We start from the raw sequence: 20,234 nt of genomic DNA, 5'->3' as shown, positions 1-20,234 counted from the left end.
CCCCAGATATGCTTCTCCCACATTATTCCCTATCACAGTAAGTGTCAACTCCATCTTTCCAGTTTCTTAAGTTAGATTCTCTCTCACACAACATATTCAGTCCACTTAGGAAATCCTGCCCATTCCATCTTCAGAAGTTATCCAGAATCCAGTCTCTTTTTACCACCTCCATTGCTACTGGTCTCTGTGCTTCCACGCTCATTTCCCTGTAGTCTTATCCCTACAGACAAGAGTGATTTTTTTTTAAGATTTTATTTATTTATTTGAGAGAGACGGATAGGAGGAGAGAACATGAATAGGAAGGAGAGGGAGGCGCAGGCTTCCCACTGAGCAGGGAACCCAACATGGGTCTCAATCCCAGGATCCTAGGATGATAACCTGAGTTGAAGGCAGACGCTTAACCGACTGAACCACCCAGATGCCCCAAGAGTGATCTTTTAAAAAAGTAAAACATCATGCCAATTCTCTGCTCAAAACTGTCCATCTAGCGGGGCGCCTGGGTGGCTCAGTGGATTAAGCCGCTGCCTTCGGCTCAGGTCATGATCTCAGTGTCCTGGGATCGAGCCCCGCATCGGGCTCTTTGCTCAGCGGGAGCCTGCTTCCTCCTCTCTCTCTGCCTGACTCTCCGCCTACTTGTGATCTTTCTCTCTGTCAAATAAATTAATAAAATCTTTAAAAAAAAAACAACTGTCCATCTAGCATTAAAATAAAAGAGAAACACCTTACCATGGACCTGTATGGCTTAGCCTTCTATTGTTTTCTGATCATGTCTCCTAACACTCTCACTGTACCCACCATCACCACATCTTACCTATTCTGTTCCAGCCATACTGACCATTTTGTGGTTCCTCAGGCATGGCCTCAGGTCCATTATACTTTCAAGACATTTTCCTCTGATAGCTACAGGGCTCAAATCCTTACCTCCTTCAGTTCTTTGCTCAGTTACCACCTTTTTTTTTTTTTTGAAGGCCACCCTGTAAATTGCCCAAGTGCTCTATATGCCCCTCCCTGTTTTTTTTTGTTTGTTTTGCATAGCACTTACCACCATCTGATATATCTTTTACTTAATTTATTGTCTGTGTTGCCAAACTTAAATGTTAGGTCCATATCAACAGATATTTTACTTGCTTTATTCACTGCTGTATTCCTAGTACCAACAATTCATTTGTGAAATGAATGACTTTTTTTCATTTTAATACTTTATCAGGTGCTACACAGTTTATGCCTGACCCCAAGCTCATGGATCATGGACAGTCCCATCCAGAAGATGTAGATATGTACAGCACTAGAAGCTAAAATACTCTGCGTAGAGAACTACAAGATGTATGAAGTTGAAAATAATGATGGAAAAATCATGTAAAGGGTAACTGATACAGAGTATAACTTTTTTGGGGGGGGTATAACTTTTAAACAAAGCTTTTCTCTCACATCTTCTAATGTAATGTACAGTTTGACCAATCACATAAGAGATTAAAACACAAACTGTGAATTTAATCCAAACAATATTAAGTAATTGATGAAGAGGCAGAAGTATTGGGATGCATTTAATGATTTTTAAGGTGTGTTTATAAAAAACTAGAGTAAATATATAAATACTTATGAAATATGTATGTGTATATATAAATATTTATACAGATACATGCACATATTTGCTTTAGCTTTTTCAAATTAATGTTAGCTAAATTAGAATGGTGTGTAGAAGGATGTGTCCCCTCCTTTTTTTTTCATACCCCGGAGCTGGAATAAAATATCCATTATTTTACGACACTTGGGCTTGGTTTTGTCTCTTTGTTTTATAAATGGCAACTCCTCTTAAATGTCCAAAAACACTTTTTTTAAGAGGACCATAGTCTACAAGGCACCACAATGCTGCCTAGTAATCCTACTGGTTCCTTTAGGTGGTTTCCTGTTCTGTTCCCCAGGAGAGATATTACACACCTTCTATTCTTAAGCCTTCTATACCTGCCGAAGATGACTGTCTGTTATGTAGAGGGGAAACATGAGCTTTATGACCATTTCAACTTCTTCCCCTCTACCTTCAAGACTTACCTCTTTCTAGCCATGCATCCCCTTCATCTAAGGCCAATGCTTATTCGTGTTCCTGATCTCCTTCTTTGCCATGTTTTTCAGTACCATACTCTATCCTGTTTAATCTTTACCTTTTGGTTTCTCTTTTCATTAATTTCTTTTCCTCAATCTGTAAATAGATTCAGATCTTCTTTGTCCAAAAACAAGAATAACAAAAACATTTCTTTAACCCTGCCACTTCCTCTCAAGCTGCCTTTCCTTTCTCTTTCCTATGATTGCCATACTTTGGGAAAAAACAGTGTCCCTTTCTTACTTCCACAGTTTTGGTTCCTCTCTAACTTTCTGACTCCCTGACCTCTTTACCTATTTGAATTTTCTGTAATTATTGACTCTTAAACACTCCCTCCCTGAAACTCACTCCTCCCTTTGCTCTCTGTTATTCCTGCTTATCTTGTCATTCTTCATTCTCTTGCTCTGAATCAAAATGCTGTGGTTCTTCAGGTTGCATTCCTAGTCATCTTTTCTCATTTTATATGCTCTCTCATTTTCATTCAATATACTTTACTGGCTGTAGCCACCATTTATATTTCCTTATCATTTATGTTTCCAGATCCCATATTTCTCTAGAGCTATATACCTATTTTCTAATTATTTATTAATACATCTACCTTATATGCCATAGGTGTCCCCAATGTTAATATGTCTAAGACTAAATTGCTTCTGCCTCTCTTTTCTTCAATTTCTGTGTTTTTCAAATCTACTCAACCTTTTCTACTCTTCTCTAATCCTTGCTTCCATTCAAGTTTTTATCACCACCTTCCTGAATTATTACAATAGTCCTTCATCTGCCCTCCATCAATCTTGCTTTCTGTCACTTGAGAATGTGTTGTCTCTGCAGGTAACAGTAAACCAGTTCACAGTCAATGAGACTCTATATAAAAATCTGGAATTGGGCAGTACAGGGTTCATTCAGTAGCTCATTAGTGCCATCAAGGACCTAAACGTATTCTCTTTTCACTCTGCTCTTTAGTATGTCAGCTTGTCATCTTATGGTCACAAAGTGGCTGTTGTTGCTCTAGGGAACATATACACATTCAGTGTAGGAAGAAAAATTAGGGCAAACCCTACTAGATGTTTCTGACCCTCTCTTATCAAAAAAGTAAAATGCTTTCATAGAGTGCCTCTCAGAATTCTTATCTATATCTTGACTAGAACTTACCATGTAGCCACCTTAGCTCAAGGCAAATGGGCAAATCATATTTTTTTTCCTATGGTGAGGAAGTCAAGGAGAAAGGGATATGGAATGGGTGTTGAGTTTCAGCTAACTTATATTGTCTACTACCCTATTCTTCTAATCCATCTGTCGTATTATGGCATAATTGCCTTTCTAACAACTATTATGGTTAGTTGTCTCTGAAATCTTCCAGTGGTTCATCATTGCCTATATAGTCATCAAATGAAGACTCCTAAGCATGACATATAAGGCCCTTCACTTATGGTCCCAATTCAACTTTAATCCTATCTTTCCTCTCCTTTCCTACCCTACTGCCAGTGTATATTTTATCTATAATATAATATAATAATATAATGTTCATTGCTCCATGAACATGCTTTGTTATTTTAAGTTGGGTTTTTTTTCTGTCTGTGCTTGTATTTCCTCTTAGAATTTTTTTTTTTTCTGTATAATCCTTTTCCATATTCCAACTTCCTCCTCATCCTTCAAACCCAATTCTGGTGTCACCTTCCTCCATCATCCAAGGTAGGATTAAAATGCTCTCTATTCTGCCTTCCTTTGTACTTCATAGCTGTGACAACCCATCCAATTTATTATTAAAACTAAAACTAGTATTTTTTCACAGACAAGATTCCTTGTGGGTATGACTAAATCATTTTTGTGCAGCTTTTATGCTCATGAAATACATAGCAGAAACTTGTGTTCTATGCTTGCAACACAGGATACAAAAGTAATTATACTCCTATCAAAAGGTTTATATTTCTACTAGAAAGGAAAGAAACATATGCATAGACGGTATTACATATAGTATTTTCCCTCAGATAAATACAACCAAAGAGCTGTAAATGCTCAGAGATAAAATACAGTTCAGAAATAAACTGTAGTTCTGAGATGATCTTAAGGGGTCAATGGTACTTGAACTACTCAGGGTAGGGAAATAGTTCACTTACTAGTGTTTCATAAGTAAGCTCCTCAAAATTTACCTTCAGTATTTTAAATGAATTTTTTGTAACTCATCTGTTTATAATAAAACAAATCCATATTTCATCAATTCTAAGACATGTTATTTACCTCTAAGAAAAAAGTGCTACCAGTGGGTAATTATACTTATCCCAGTTTCAGCTATGTTAAGATGTGAAAATATAAATATCTTAAATTTAGTGAGATATGGTAGTTAAAAAATAAATATTCTAACACCAACTATAAAGTGATTCTTGATTTATCTACTCTTTTGATTTCATCAGCTCCGCTACTAGTCATTAGTATATTTGGATAAAGGAAGGTTGATCATATCTGTCAAATCTGTTTCAAAGTAAAAGATCTGCTCAAACCAGAGTTTCATCACTTGCTGTATTGTACAACACTCAAAGTCAAACTGCTGTTGGACTCAGGTGACATTTGAATGTTGGAGCATGTATTGGGACAAGTTGAAATGGGTCATCTTTCACTCTTCCTTTGCCATATCCATGAGTTCTTCTCTGTTAAACCTGAATAGATGCCAGCCCTCTTCAGAAGAAAGGTCTAAGGCCCCTCGACGAGTGTAGTAGTCAATAGAAGCCTGGTTCCAAATGACAACAAGAAAATGCATGCAGTTACATTGGCTTCTGATGGCTATCTGTTTAAAAACAAATAAAAGTTATTTTTAATTGAAAGCATAGTCTTTATTAACACATTTATTTTATTAAAAGTCTATATGCAAAGCACTATGTCTATATAATACTTCCAAATAATAATACAATAGTTAACTCTAGGACTTGCCTAAAGCTGTAAGAAGAAAAAGAAATTCTGTTGAATTTTAAAACTCTTTCTTTGAAAAGTCCAAAAATGATTTGCAAAGTCTACGCATTGGTTTTTCTACAAATCCAATTCAGTTTTTCTCTTTATGGAAAAAAGCCATATGATACAGTAATTCCACTACTGAGTACTAATTCAAAAAGATATATGCACCCCTATGTTTACTGTAGCATTATTTACAATAGCCAAGCTAAAGAGAAGCAACCTTTGTGTTCATCAACAGATGAATGGATAAGAAGATGTGGTATGTATATTTACATACATATACACACACAATGGTATATTTCTGAGCCATAAAAAGAACAATATGTTGCCATTTGCAACAACATGGATGTATCTAGAGGGTATAATTCTAAGTGAAATTAAGCCAGAGAGAGACAAATACTTTGTAATTTCACTCATGTAGAATTTAAGGATCAAAACTAATGAACAAAGAAAAAAGTCAAACAGAACAACATTCTTAAATACAGAGAACAAACTGGTGATTGCCAGATCCTAAAATTTTCATATTCATTTCCAAAGTACAAAAGGATCTTATTTTTATACTATGCTTTTTTTTTCAAGTACAATTAACATTGTATAATGTTATATTAGTTTCAGGTATACAGTATAATAAATGATTCAACAGTTTTATGTATTTCTCATCACTTATCAAGTTAAGTGTACTCTTAATTCCCTTTATCTATTTCACCCATCCCCTCCACGCACCTTCCCTCTGGCAATCACCAGGACCCTGGGATCATGACCGGAGCTGAAGGCAGACACTTAACTGAGCCACCCAGGCACCCCTTTTTAAGAACCCACTCTAAAAGCAGTAAATTTTTATCCTCCCCCCACGATTTTATGTATAATATGTCCTACTTCATGCCCTTCCATTTTCTGAATCCTTTGACTTGGTATTTTTAGATACACTTGGTCTTAACTGCTTTTGTGCTTTAACCTCCATACTGGTTTTATAAGTGATTGATCTGTGGCTTTTATTTTGTTTGTATTTAACTAAAGCTTTTTCCTTTCATAATTTCTTACTCCTGATTATCATGTTTTCTTTCTACTCGAAGAATTCTCTTTACTGTTTTTTCTAAGGCTGGTTAAGTTGTGATGAACTGCTGTGCTTTTCATTTGTCTGGGAAACTCTTTATCTCTATTTCTGTTCTGAATGATGACCTTGCTGGATAGCCATGAAATGAGTATTCTTGATTGCAAGTGTTTTTCTTTTCATCACTTTGAATATATCATACCACTCCTTCCTGACCTACATGGTTTCTGCTGAAAAATCAGCTGATGGCCTTAAGGGGGTTCCCTTGTATGTAACTTTTCTCTTACTGCTTTTAAAATTCTCTCTTTTCAGTACTTTCTTGCCATTTTAATCATTATGTGTGTTGGTATGGATCTCCTTGTGTTGATTTTCTTGGGGACTCTCTGTGCCTCCTGGATCTGAATGTCTGTTTCTTTCCCCAGATTGGAGAAGTTTTTAGTTATTATTTCTTCAAATAAGTTTTCTGTCCCCTTCCCTCATTTCTCTTTTTGGGATCCACTTAGTGTGAATTTTATTAGGTTTGATGATGTCGCTGAGTTCCCTAACCATATTCTCATTTTTAATTATTTTTTTTTCTTTTTCCTCTTCAGCATTGTTGCTTTCCAATACTGTCTTCCCACTCACTGATCTGTCTTCTGCCTCCTCTCATCTATTGATTCCCTCTAGCCTGCTTTTCATTTCAGTAATTAAATTCTTCATCTCTGATTGGTTCTTTTTTGTTTTCTATTTCTTTGTTGAAGGTTTCCTTATGTTTTTCCACTTTTCTCAAGTCCATTATCTTTATGACCATTAGTTTGAATTCATTACCAGGTATATTCTTTATTTCCATTTCATTTAGCTTTTTTGCTGTGGTTTTGTCCTGGTCTTTCATTTGGGATATATTCCTCTGTTTTATTTTGTCTAATTCTCTATGTTTGTTTATATGTATTAGCAAAATCAGTTACATCTCCTATCCTGAATGTAGTGGTCTTACAAAGAAGAGGTCCTGTGGTTTCCTGTAGCACAATGGCCCCTGTTCACCAGAATAGGTACTTCATGGGTATCCTCTCTGTGGTTTGTGTGCCCTACTGCTGTGGCTAAGCCTCATTTGCTTTCAGTCCATTCTTTGAATTTTGTGGGCCGTGTTTGGTCTTGTGTTGTTCAGGGCCATTCTGCGGCCATAGGCTTATAGTTGGACATTGTCAGCAGTCAGACTAAATGCCTGCCCTAAGCCCAGTTTGCTGGGGCTCTAGTCATACCAGACTGCAGAGTGTTTTCCCTATGTTGTCTTCTAAGAGGCTTCTGTTGGTGGGCAGGGGCTGTAAACAAATTAGATGCTATCCCGTTTGTCTCTTAGGGCTGTGGTAGCACCAGCCTGCAGGGTGCTCTCCTGCCTTGAGAGGCTTTTATTTGTTGGCAGGGCTGGCAGACCAGATGTCTATTGCCAAGCTTCCATGCAGTGACCCCAAACTGTACAAGTCTCTCTATTTGCTACCCCTGAGGGGTTTTTGTTGTTGGACAGAGCCAGTTATCATATCAGGTGCCTGTCCCCCAGTCTATGTGTTGATACTGCAGACCCACTGATCAGCAATACACTCTCTGCACTGTCAGTTACATGGTTTAGCTGCTAGGACTTCAGTCAAACTGATGTCCAGGGTTATCTTTCCCTCTCCCCGAGGCAGGAATCATTTTGGATTGGTGCAGGTCACTGCCAGAGCTGCTTAAATAAGACCTGGCAGGAGCTGCTTTGGAGGGACTCCTGCTGAGTGGAGTGAAATGGATGGAGTGGATCCACAGGAGAATATGGGGTAGGATGCATGGTATTAGCAAGGTAGGTGCAGTATATCCTGTTTCCCACAGGTATCCCACTCTCTAGGCTGGGAAGTAGGGATTTAGTGAGAAGAGAAATGGTTCCCACCAGCACATATTCTGAGATTTGTAAAGAAATCCTCTTGGATACCTTGTGCATTTTTCATATTGCTGCTTCTATGCTCTATCTTTGTGGGGTTGTTTTGTTATGCTGTTTCTTTAAGGTCGGGGACTCTATTTCCTGTTGCCCTCTCACTCTCAGTGCTAAGCCCACTGACTTTTTTTTAAAGATTTTATTTATTTATTTGACAGGGAGATCACAAGTGGGCAGAGAGGCAGGCAGAGAGAGAGGAGGAAGCAGGCTCCTTGCTGGGCAGAGATCCCGATTCGGGACTAGATCCCAGGACCCTGAGATCACAGCCTGAGCCCTGAGCTAAAGGCAGAGGCTTAACCCACTGAGCCACCCAGGTGCCCCAAGCCCACTGATTTTTAAAGCTCCCGTAGTTAAGCCCAGCTGGTTGTAAAAACTCAAGAAGTTAAGCTCCATGGTCTTCAAAGCCAAATGTTATGGGAACTTGTCTCCAATGCAGATCCCTCATGCCTAGGTTTCCTGGTGTGGATCTGATCCTCTCCTTTCTATGTGCTTGTGATGTCTCTCCCACTTGTGCTTAGTCTCCTCAGGAATTTGGTTCTTGACCTTGTCTCTGACTCTCCTACCCTTTTTGATGTGAACTCCTCTCTTTGATTAACTGTGGAATATCTGTTCTGCTAGTCTTTAGGTCATTTTCTGGGTTGATTATACTGATGTGGCTGTTTTCTTGGTGTGTCCCTGGGACAAAATGAGCTTAGGGAGGCTCCTACTCCTCCAACTTCCCAGAAGTCATTTTTATGCTCTTCTTATATTCATACCATGGACCTATTTTATAGGTAAAATTGAAATTGCCTTCTAATCCCCCTCTTGCTTACTTCTGCTTTATAGGAAAGTGGTGTATAGTATGGTTGTGGATTACATACAAATCAATTTTTGATTAAATATAATTCAGATATAACTTATATGACTATCTGATTTGAAAATATGTTTTTAATTGGAATAAAAAGTATGTTTTGAGGATATATTCAGAAGGTGAGAGAAATTATCTAATTTACACCCTGTCAATTAATATTTAATGAAGAAAATTATAACATATAGAATACCAATACTAAATGTAATACATACCTGACTTAACCTCTTCAGCATTTCAGCTCCAATACCTAGACCTTTTAAATAGATAATGAAAAATGACATGAGTTGAAAAAAATTCCACTTAAGTTCATTTGCTTTAATCTTAAATAAGTAAAACATAAAACCCTATATCTGGCTGTTATATATTCTTAATAAGTTATGTTGAAACTCAACTCAAACTCATGAATGTTTTTAATATCTTCTTCCTAATTGTAAAGTGGTTCCAAAGGTAGTAGAAGAGATTTTGTATTTAAAGACTGGTGAAGCAGAAATGAGTCCCTGTCACGCTCGATATAGTATACTTATTATTCATTTTCAGACAACACAATCTAAAATATAAATAGATTTTTTTAAGATAAAAGGGTAGCTGTGATAACTTGGTGTATTCAAACGTTGATAGGAGCCATGAAAGTCATTTTCTAATCTGTGATTGAGTTTTCACCATATGCAAAGATAACTAGGATAATGATCAGTCTCATTAAATAGAAGTGAGTTACATAAACTAATTTAAATACCATATTTATACTGAAGCCCTATCTCTACTCCTTAAAATGTGCCATTTTAACTTCTAAACTGTACGTAGTAATATAAGTATAGCTTGACCTCGGTAAGCTTGTATGACATAAAAGTCCTCTAGGTAAAGTAACTTGCCAATCCAGGGGTCGTATGTAAAATAGTACATGGCAAATCCAACAGTCACTTTGCCTAGAAGAGGGAAGAGAAGGTACGATGAGGTTAATGCTTTGAATCTTAGAATGTTCTTTCCTCTAAAATTGAGTATGTTAGTGATTTCCTTATTAAACTAATAAAAGCTTACTGGACAAAATATCAAACAATAAAAAAATATATATAATGTAGGCTTAAGTCCCTTATAACACAATCTTAAAAAAAGATAAGCCATCTTTTAATAATGTATATTCTTCAAAAATTTTCTATGCATATACAAATACATACCACACATATTCTTTTAAAAAAATGAGTTTGTGTGCTTATGCCCTTCTACTCTATTTAATAGTAATTCTGTACTATCAAACTGTTCTTCATTTTCAGGGTAGAGAAAGTATACTCCAGATTAAATTGGAAGAGGCAGATTTATTTTACCTGATGGTTTTTGTTGATTGTGTACTTCTGCAATTAGGCAGTAGAAAAGGGGATTGTCCCCAAAGCCATCCCTGAGTAAATCTGAAATACAAATTCATATACAGTATGTTAGAAAGTTTATAATAAAGAAAAGGAAGATGGTAGAGTAGGCAGCACCAGAAATTCATCTCTTCACATGTATAACTGTACTGGCAGTGGATATTCTGGAAGTCTAGAGTTTATTTGAACATTTGCAACTTCCAGAGGACAGCTTGGCTGGTAAATTTCAGTTAATGTTGGTTAAATTCAGCTGTCAGCCCACTGGTGGCTTACAAGTCTCCCCTGTCTCCTTGCTTTATGGAAGCAGGTATACAAAACATAAATTGCTGAGTGATTTGCTGGAGCCAGGGTAGGCATTAGGCATTATCCTCCAAACACTAGAGTTCTGTGTTCTGATCATGGATTGCTACTCTGAATGCTGAGGCATGGATTGCTACCCTGAATGTTGAGGTAAGAGCTATGAAGTTGGCCACCATTTTTCCAACCTTCACCAATGAAAGCAGCTTCCAGATGTAAAAAGAGCCACACTTGTTTCGTTTGATATTTAAAACAACCACATATACAGAGAATTTACAAAGCTACTGTGCATGACCAGGGAAAGACAGAGATTTAGAAATGACCTCACAATACCTTAAACATTTAACTCAGGCTGATCTCTTAACAGAGATACCCTATAATAATAAAAACAAAACAAAACCAAAAACAAAAACAAAAACCATTCCTGGTAAAGGGGGAGAATTTTTTTTTTAAGATTTTTATTTATTTATTTGACAGATCACAAGTAGGGAGAGAGGCATGCAGAGAGGAGGAAGCAGGCTCCCCACTGAGTGGAGAGCCCAATGCAGGGCTCGATCCCAGGACCCTGGGATCATGACCCGAGCCAAGGGCAGAGGCTTTAACCCACTGAGCCACCCAGGCGCCCCGAAGGGGGAGAATTTCATTTCCAGAGTTAAAACATATTAAGATTCAAATGTCCGGTTTTCAACAACAACAAGTCACAAGGCATTCAAGGAAACTGGAAGCTATTCCTCATTCAAAAGAATGAAATGAATCAGTAGAAAACGTACCTGAGGAAGCCCACATGTACTAGACCAAGACTAAAAGAGCTGTCTTAAAAATGCTCAAAGAGCTAAAAAAAAAAAAAAAAGAATGCACAAAAACGGGAAACAAATATGTGAATAAAATAAGAATCTCAGTAACAAAATACAAATTATGAAAAAAGAACACCAAAAAATTCTGAAGCTGATAATTATGTACAATAACTGAAGTGACAAATGCACTGTAGAGGAGAAAAATCAGAATTGAACTAGCAGAAGAAAAAAAATCCGTGAATTTGAATATAAGACAATTGAAATTACCATCTCGGGAACTGAAAGAAAAATAATGAAGAAAGTAAACAAGGCCTAAGGGCTTTGTGGAACACTATTGAGTGGGCCAATATACACACTATATGGCAGGTTCTTAGGAGGATGAAAGAGAGGAAAAAAGTATCTGAAGAAATGATGGCTGAAAACTTTCTAAATTTGAATCAGTTAATGTATCTACAAATCCAACAAGCTCAACAAATTTCATACAAAACAAAACTCCATACAAAAACAACTTCACACAAATAAATCCAAAACAAGCAACACCAAGACACATACTTTAACTGCTGAATGACAAAGAGAAAATTTTGAAAGCAGCAAGGGAAAAGGAACTTGTTACCTACAATGGATCCTCAGTAGGATTATCAGCTGATTTCTCATCAGAAACCGTGGAGACCAGAAGGCAGTGGATTGATCTATTCAAAGTGCTGGGGGAGCCTATCAACTGAGAGTTGTATCTCCACCAAAACTGCCCTTCAAAAATGAGGGAGAAATTGAGACATCCCTTGATCACCACCCAAAACAAAAACCTGAGGTATTTCATTATCACTAGACTTCCCTACATAAAATGCTAGTTCTTCAGGTTGACATGAAAGAAAGCTAGATAGTAACTAAAGCCACATAAAGAAATAAAGATAAAACTAAAGGTACCGAGGGGTGCCTGGGTGGCTCAGTGGGTTAAGCCTCTGCTTTCTCTCTCTCTCTGTCAAATAAATAAGTAAATAAAATCTTAAAAAAATAAAAAACTAAAGGTACTGAGTTAAAGGTAAATACATGGGCATTTATATTTTTTTAAAGACTTTTTATTTATTTATTTGACAGACAGAGATCACAAGTAGCAGAGAGGCAGGCAGAGAGAGAGGGGGAAGCAGGCTCCCTGCTGAGCAGAGAGCCAGATGCGGGGCTCGATCCCAGGACCCAGGGATCATGACCTGAGCCAAAGGCAAAGGCTTTAACCCACTGAGCCACCCAGGCACCCCAATACATGGGCATTTAAAAGGACTATAGTTATTTTAATTTGTTTATAACTCCACCTTTTATTTTCTACATCAGTAACATAAAAGGGGGAAATGGAGACATATAAGAGAAGAATTTTATATATTATTGGAATTAAGCTGATATAAATTCAAATTAGATTATTATAACTTTGGGATGTTAAATGTAATTTCCATAATAACCACAAAGAAAATATCTATAAAATATACACATAATGAAATGTGAAGGGAATCAACATATTTCAATACAGAAATCAACAAAACACAAAAGGTAGTACTGGAGGAGATGAAGAACAAAAAGGCTGTATGGCATATAGAAAACAGCAAAAGACAGAAATAAGCATAATGGATTAAAACAAAATTAAATTATCCAACTCTGTGTTGTTTATAGGGGACTCAGTTTAGATTTAAACACACAAATAGAAAGGTTAATAGTGAAATAATGGGAAAAATATTTCATGCAAAGAGTAACCGAAAGAGAGCTGAGGTGGCTGTAGTATATATACACTTTAAGTTAAAACTGTTACAAGAAACAAGGAGGTTGTTTATTAATATTTATGTATTAATATATATTTATTAAGAAAAGGTCAACTCGCCAAGAGGATGTAACATTTATAAACATTTATGTACCAGTCATTAGAGATTCAAAGTATATGAAGCAGATAGTGACAGAATTGAAGCTACCTACACTAATAGTAGGAAACTTCAGGTCTTCAATTTCAGTAATGTATCGAACAACTGGGCAGAAGATAAATAATTTACTAGATTATTTGAACAACAATATAGATCAAATGGACTGAAAAGAAATATACAGTACACTCCACCCAACAACAACATAATGCCCATGTTTCTAAAGTACACATGGAACTTTGTCTAGGATAGGCCATATGTTAGGCTACAAAACAAGTCAATAAATTTTGAAAGATTTAAATCATGCACAGTATCTTCTCCAATCACAGCGGAATGAAACTAGAAATCAACAGCAGAGGGAAACTAGGAATATGACATATATGTAGAAAGTAATGGACTTTTAACCAATAGGTCAAAGAAGAAATCACAAGGGAAATTAGAAAACAGAGATGAATGAAAAAGATGAATGAAAATGAAAATACAACATATGAAACTTATGGAATGCAGTGAAAGCAGTGCTTGGAAACTTACGCTATAAATGCCTACACTAAAAACAAAACAAAACAAAACAAAACAAAACAAAACAAAAAAAACTCAAGTAATACCTAACCTTATACTTTAAGAAACTAGAAAAAAGGAGCAAACTAAGCCCAAAGCTAATAGAAGGGAGTTAATAATAAAGTTTAGAGCAGAGATAAACAAAATAAAGGGGAAAAGTACAATAGAGAAAAATCAGTAAAACCAAAAGTTGATTCTTTGAAAATATAAAAAAACTGGATAAGTAGACTGACAAAAAAGAGAAGATGCAAGTTAACTAAAATCAGAAATAAAGCACCACTACTACTGATGTTATAGAGATAAAAATGATAAATTAATGCTATGAACTTTACTCCAAGAAATTAGATAACCTAGAAGAAATGAACAAATTTCTTGAAACTCACAAATGACCTAAACTGAAACAAGAAAAAATCTGAGCAGACCTGTAACAAGAGTTTGAATCAGTAATCAAAAAAAATTTCTCAAAACAAGGAAAGTCAGGAACCATGAATGGTTTCCCTAGTCAATTTTATCAAACATCTTTTTTTAAGATTTTATTTATTTGACAGACAGTGAGAGAGGGAAAACAAGCAGGGGGAGTGGGAGAGGGAGAAGCAGACTTTGTGCAGAGCAGGGAGCCCAATGTGGTCTCAGTCCCAGGACCCTGGGATCATGACCTGAGCCAAAGCCAGATGCTTAATGACTGAGCCACCTGGATGCCTATCAAACACTTAAAGAAGAATTAACATAATTCCCAAGCTCTTCTAAAAAAATTTGAAGAGAAAGAAACATGTCCTAACTCATTCTATGAAATCAGTATTACTTTGGTACGAAAGATAAGTAAAGACATCACAAGAGGGGCACCTGGGTTCCTCAGTCGGTTAAGCGTCTGCCTTTGGCTCAGGTCATGATCCCAGATCTTGGGTTTGAACCCCATGTCCAGCTCTCTTCTCAGCCAGGGAGTCTACTCCCCCCTCCCTTTGCCTCTCCCCCCACTTTTGCACTCTCTGGCTCTCTTTCTCAAATAAATAAATAAAATCATTTAAAAAAGACATCATAAGAAAATAAAGTTACAGACCAATATCCCTCATTAATATAGATGCAAAGATCTCCAACAAACTATAAGCAAAGTGAACCCACGGCATAGTAAAAGAATTATTCACCATGACCCATAACCAAGTGTTATTTATCCTAGGGAAGAAAGGATGGTTCAACATATGAAAATCAATCAATATAATGCATCATTAACAAAACAAAAGGAAAAAAGCACATGAATATCTCAATTGATGCAGGAGAGGCATTTGACAAAATATCCTTTCACGACAAAAGCCCTAAAAAAACCAGGAGTAGAGGAAAGTTCCTCAACGTTTTTGATAAAGGGTACTTATTAAAAACCCATTAACTTCATGCTCAGTGGTGAATAGCATAAAGCATACCCCCTAAGATTAAGAAGGCAAGGATGTGCATTTTTAAAATTAACATATAATGTATTATTTGTTTAAGGTGTACAGGTCTGTGAATCATCAGTCACACAACACATAGCACTCACCATAGCACATACCCTCCCCAATGTCCATAACCCAGTCACCCTATCTCAACCCCTCCATTCCACCACCACCTCCACCAGCAACCCTCAGTTTGTTTCCTGAGATTAAGAGTCTCTTATGGTTTGTCTATTTCCCTGGTCCCATCTTGAAAAGGGTGCCTACTTTTTACTACTGCTATTCAACATTGTACTGGAAATTACAGCCAAAGCTTTTAGAAAAGAAAAAGAATTAGAAGCTATCTAACTTAGAAAGAAGGAGGTAAAATGAGGGGCGCCTGGGTGGCTCAGTTGGTTGAGTGTCTGACTTTGGCTCAGGTCATGATCCCAGGATCCTGGGATTGAGGCCTGTGTTGGGCTCCCTGCTCAGCAGAGAGTCTGTAGCTCCCTCTGCCCTCCCCCCACCCCACTCGTGATCTCTCTCTCACTCTCTCTCAAATAAATAAATAAAATCTTTAAAAAAAGAGGTAAAATGATCTCTGTAGATGACATAATCCTACTGATAAAAAAAATCAAAAGAAAGTTACTATAGCTGATAAAGGAATTCAGCAAATTTGCAGATGACAAGATCAACAAAAGTCAGTTTTGTTTCTATACATAAAAAGAACAAATGAAAAAGTAAACCAAGAAAGCAACTCCATTTACAGTAGCCTCTAAAATCAATAACTAGGAATAACTATAACCAAAGAGGTGAACTATTTGCATGCTGAAAACTACAAAAACATTGCTGAAAGAAAAGGACCTAAATAAATTGAAAGACTTCTTGTATTCACAGATAAGAGTTAACATTATTATTAAGAAGTCAGTACTACCCAAAGTGATCTAAAGATTTAATGCAATCCTTATCAAAATTCCAGTCCCTTTCCCTTTTCACAGAAATGGTAAAGCCAATCCTTAAATTTATTTAGAAATCCAAGTGTGTAATGTTCTACACTTCAATCATCTTTTAGTGTTCATATTTCCTGCCTAAAAGGTTCTAATTCATTATAAAACACAAGCCTATCCTTTTAATATTGCTGGCTATCAAAATGTAGTAAATATCTTGAAAATAGCTTGTCATTTTATGTTTATCCATTTCATCCTATAAAGTTACTATGGACATATTGGGCATTAAATTTACTGTCTTTGAACAGTTACACTGCTCATTCTACATTTTGAAAATTAGTTGAAGTCTATTGCAGCCATAAAAATGTAAAAACTCTTAAATATTAATTTCATACTTAAAGATGGGGAAAATATAAAATAGTGGATCACTGACAAAGCTACCAAGCCATTGTCCTGTCCATGTAGATACTATTAATGGCACTATCTTTGTATACCAAGGACAGCAGCTTCCACATATCTAGATACAAGCAGTATATGTGTATATTTTATGCCATGTTTCTTTTTTTTAGCTCTGAAAATACTTTGAAACATCTTACCTGTTACTGTTAACTTCACTGAATCTAACATGTTTTCACAGGAAGCCAATTCCTATCAAAGTAGAGAAAACATTCAGTTTATGGCTTAATAACATTTTTACTATGATAATCATGAAGTTTTTTTCTTGAGCACTTATTTATTGAGCATTCATTAACATAAGATGCCCCAGTCAATTTTTTTTTTTTAGATTTTTTTGTTTATTTGACAGGTATAGATCACAAGTAGGCAGAGAGGCAGGCAGAGAGAGAGGAAGGGAAGCAGGCTCCCTGCTGAGCAAAGAGCCCAATGCGGGGCTCCATCCCAGGACGCTGGGATCATGACCCAAACTGAAGGCAGAGGCTTTAACCCACTGAGCCACCCAGGTGCCCTTCCACAGTAAATATTAATAGACGTGAGTGAGAATTAACTCCAATCATATAGAACCTTAAAATCTAAATGTACATAGAGAGAATATCAACTATGTCAATAACTCACTCATGAAGATTGTCCAGGTAACTTGAATACAACCAGAAAGGTGGAAGTAAAGTGAAAAATGTTCCTGCATATTGAAGGTAGATGTCACAAAGTCTATATACAATAAAGCTAGTAGACTTTACAGAAACATCTGTCATGTTTGCCTGTGATGTGTTTTTCCCAGTTTAGACTTTGTTGATGTGGCTTTTCACTATATAATTTGTTTTGCACATTCAAATTAATAGATGGTTTGGATCTCATGCTTGGAAAATCATTGCCCACTTTCAGATTATTAGAGCATAAATCTCAAAGCAAATTAATTATTACATTCATGTCTATGAGTAAGTAATGTCTCATTTCTATAAGAGTAAGTAATTTTGGCTTTTCTGTTACTTTTCTAGTGAATACTCACTAGAATTATTCCCAAGAAACTTCTGGAGTATATTCTGGTATATGAGGCAAATTTAAAAGTAAATGTGATCAGGAACTCCACAAATACAGGTTCATTTAAGTGGGACAGTCCATGATATATTTTTCCCTTGGTGATGTTTGGAAAGATAAGGTAATTTTTATGGATAGAGAAGTTCATTGCCATTCAAAAATAAATTTATTAATTGCCAACTGAGTGTCAGATACTAAGCTACAAAAAATTAATTTTTTTACATGGGAAAGTGTGCTTCTGGAATAATTAACATGTTGTACCTAGTATTTTGATTGGTGATCTAATCATGCAGATTAATGCCAGTTAGAGAAATGATATGGGAACTTGTGGGGATAGAACAGAATGGAAGATATAGAAGGATAGATAACCCAGTTCTTACAGATCTGTAATAGGACCTAGCATCATTCCATCAGATGGATTTCACTAGAAAATGCATGGTATTCTATTTTGGCCATTAAAACACATTCTCTGATCAAAGGGAACAGAAACTTGACCTGATTTAAGGATAGATAGATAGGAAGAAAACATATATATATATAAATCAATATAAATCAGTATGTATACCTAAATTAGTAGATGGGAATATTTTCATTGCAAAACTCTTTATAAGGTTCCCTTATCTATAACTTGTGCCTTATTCCAGTCTCATATTTAATCCATTAAAAATCTAGGCTACTACTTTTATATGGAGTTGTTTAGGTTGTGCATCACATAAGTGATTGCTTTGAGTACCACAGAACTTCCGCACAGTAACTGTCAATATTAGTTTGTCCTCTTTACTGGGATGATTTCCAGGAAAACCATTAAAATGGGCTTTAGGAGTCAAAGAATTGTCTGAAATTGTATGGAAAATTATTCTAGTTGAATATTGTTTCCTGTACAATCATTAGCTTCTACATTTGGGTGTGGTCCTAAAAGCAACGAGAAAAATCTTAAACATCCTAAAAATCCTAAACATCCTAAACATCCTAAAATCTTGTACATTAATACCTGAAATTCTATCACTGATAGGTCATTCATTTAAGTGAAACATTCCTTTTCTCTATGATCCTCTTTTAAAGTTAAAAATTCCCCAGGAGGGACAAAATACTAGGTCCCTGAAATATCCACGAATTCATCCCCCCCAACTTCCTGAGCCCACTACTTTAAGTAAAAAAATTTATGTATATTTATTTTATGTTATTACAACAATATTTTCATGTAGATAGTGTTATGACCTTGATTTTAGATGTGAAAATTGAAGCCTAGAGAGGTCCAGTAACTTCCAGAAAGTTGTGTACATGGGTCATAATTAGCAGAGCTAGGATTCAAACCCAATCTAAGCCTTCCTTACTCTCAGCCCTAAACTAACGTCATGAAACTCCACAGAATAAGGAGATAGATGCTTACTTTAATTAGGCGCAGGATTTCTGGGCAGTCATGAGCCTCTGCAGGTCTTACTCGGAAAGAATTCTTGCTTGGTTGCCTCATGCCTGATTGGCTTTTGCCCGGTTGCCTCATGCCTGATTGGCTTCTGCCCGGTTGCCTCATGCCTGGTTGGCTTGGACTTGGTTGATTCATACCTGCATGACTTGTTCCTGATTGACTTGTTCCTGCTTGACTTGGGCCTGATTGGCTCCAGCCTGGTTGCCTCATGCCAGATTGACTGATACTGAATTGGCTCAGGCCTGGTTGCCTCGGGCCTGGTTGACTTGTGAATGGTTGGCTTGGGCCTAGTTGCCTCATGCTTTGTTGACTTGTGCTGAATTGGCTCGAGTATGGTTGCCTCATGCTTGGTTGGTTCATGCCTAGTTGGCTTAGGGCTGGTTGGCTCAGGCCTAGTTGGCTCAAACCTGGACGGCATGTGCCTGGTTGACTTCTGCCTGATTGACTTCTCCCCGGTTGTGTCATGCTCAGTTGGTTCATGTCAGTTAAGCTTGCATTTGGTTGATTTATGTCCAGTTGGTTTGTACCAAATAAGCTTGTGCCTGGCTGGCTCATCCCTGGTTGGTTCATGTCTGGTAAGCTTGATTCTTTGATGCCTGATTGGTTCACGCCCAGTTGATTCATCCCTGGTTGGCTAAGGACTTGTTGACTTATGACTGGTAGGCTGAGGACTGGCTAGCCGATGATGGGTTGGCAGATGACTGGTTGGCCAGTGACTAAGTGTCTTGATGGAGGAGGGGTCTTTAACTACAGTGCTGTAGTGGGAGGCTTTAGGATTTTTCTGTTTTTTTTCTCAACTTGATTCGTACTTTGAGACCCCTCTATCAAAATGAGAATGGGTAAAATAAAGGTCTACCTAAAGAGTATTGATGCCTCTGATTTGCTGGAGTTGACCTCACCAGCGATTACAGCTGTAGGCTTGGCTGGATTTCAGGTTGTCATCTGGCCTTTCTCTGCCAACAGGCCAGAAGTGAGGGGAAGAAGAAAATGATCCTGGGGGAGTATTACTGCTTCACCCCCTTGCACAGTCTCTGCGTCATAGTGATGAAGTCACAATGCTCATGTTTAATGTGCCTAAGTGCTCCCCCATGTGGTGAGGGACAGGACCTGTTTGACCACCACTTTATTTCCTCTTTTCTTGGATCTTGAGAGAGTGAAGCAAGAAGCTGGAAGGAGTCTGA

General features: G+C 36.9%; 2 protein-coding genes across 2 annotated transcripts in view; one reads left to right on the top strand and one right to left on the bottom strand.

Annotated features, from left to right (window-relative positions):
- APOOL (apolipoprotein O like) overlaps positions 1-1,767 on the top strand; it is a 61,243-nt gene extending 59,476 nt beyond the window's left edge. Inside the window, exon 8 of the mRNA XM_059385217.1 lies at positions 1,208-1,767. Coding sequence (XP_059241200.1) covers positions 1,208-1,296 — 89 coding nt within the window. The 3' untranslated portion in view covers positions 1,297-1,767. The remainder of the gene's footprint in view (positions 1-1,207) is intronic.
- A 2,771-nt stretch (positions 1,768-4,538) lies between these two features.
- On the bottom strand, positions 4,539-19,677 carry SATL1 (spermidine/spermine N1-acetyl transferase like 1). Its single transcript, XM_059385216.1, has 6 exons — positions 19,018-19,677; positions 16,733-16,784; positions 10,204-10,284; positions 9,706-9,807; positions 9,097-9,137; positions 4,539-4,877 (listed from the first exon to the last, which is right to left on the bottom strand). Exons 1-6 carry the CDS (start codon positions 19,675-19,677, stop codon positions 4,707-4,709), a joined length of 1,107 nt encoding a protein of 368 aa, XP_059241199.1. The 3' UTR covers positions 4,539-4,706.
- Between the last annotated feature and the right edge of the window lie 557 nt (positions 19,678-20,234).

The sequence above is a fragment of the Mustela nigripes genome, chromosome X (genome assembly GCF_022355385.1).
Source record: "Mustela nigripes isolate SB6536 chromosome X, MUSNIG.SB6536, whole genome shotgun sequence".
Classification (NCBI taxonomy): Eukaryota; Metazoa; Chordata; class Mammalia; order Carnivora; family Mustelidae; genus Mustela; species Mustela nigripes.
This window is presented reverse-complemented; position numbering and strand designations above follow the sequence as displayed.

Excerpts from the sequence above, each read along its gene's own strand:
- SATL1 (XM_059385216.1), bottom strand. The coding sequence starts at position 19,677 with ATGAATCAACTGGGCGTGAACCAATCAGGCATCAAAGAATCAAGCTTA. Across the intron at positions 16,785-19,017 it reads AAATCCTGCGCCTAATTAAA|GAATTGGCTTCCTGTGAAAA; the intron begins GTAAGCATCTAT and ends CTACTTTGATAG. Across the intron at positions 9,138-9,705 it reads TGTCATACAAGCTTACCGAG|GTCTAGGTATTGGAGCTGAA; the intron begins GTCAAGCTATAC and ends TCTATTTAAAAG.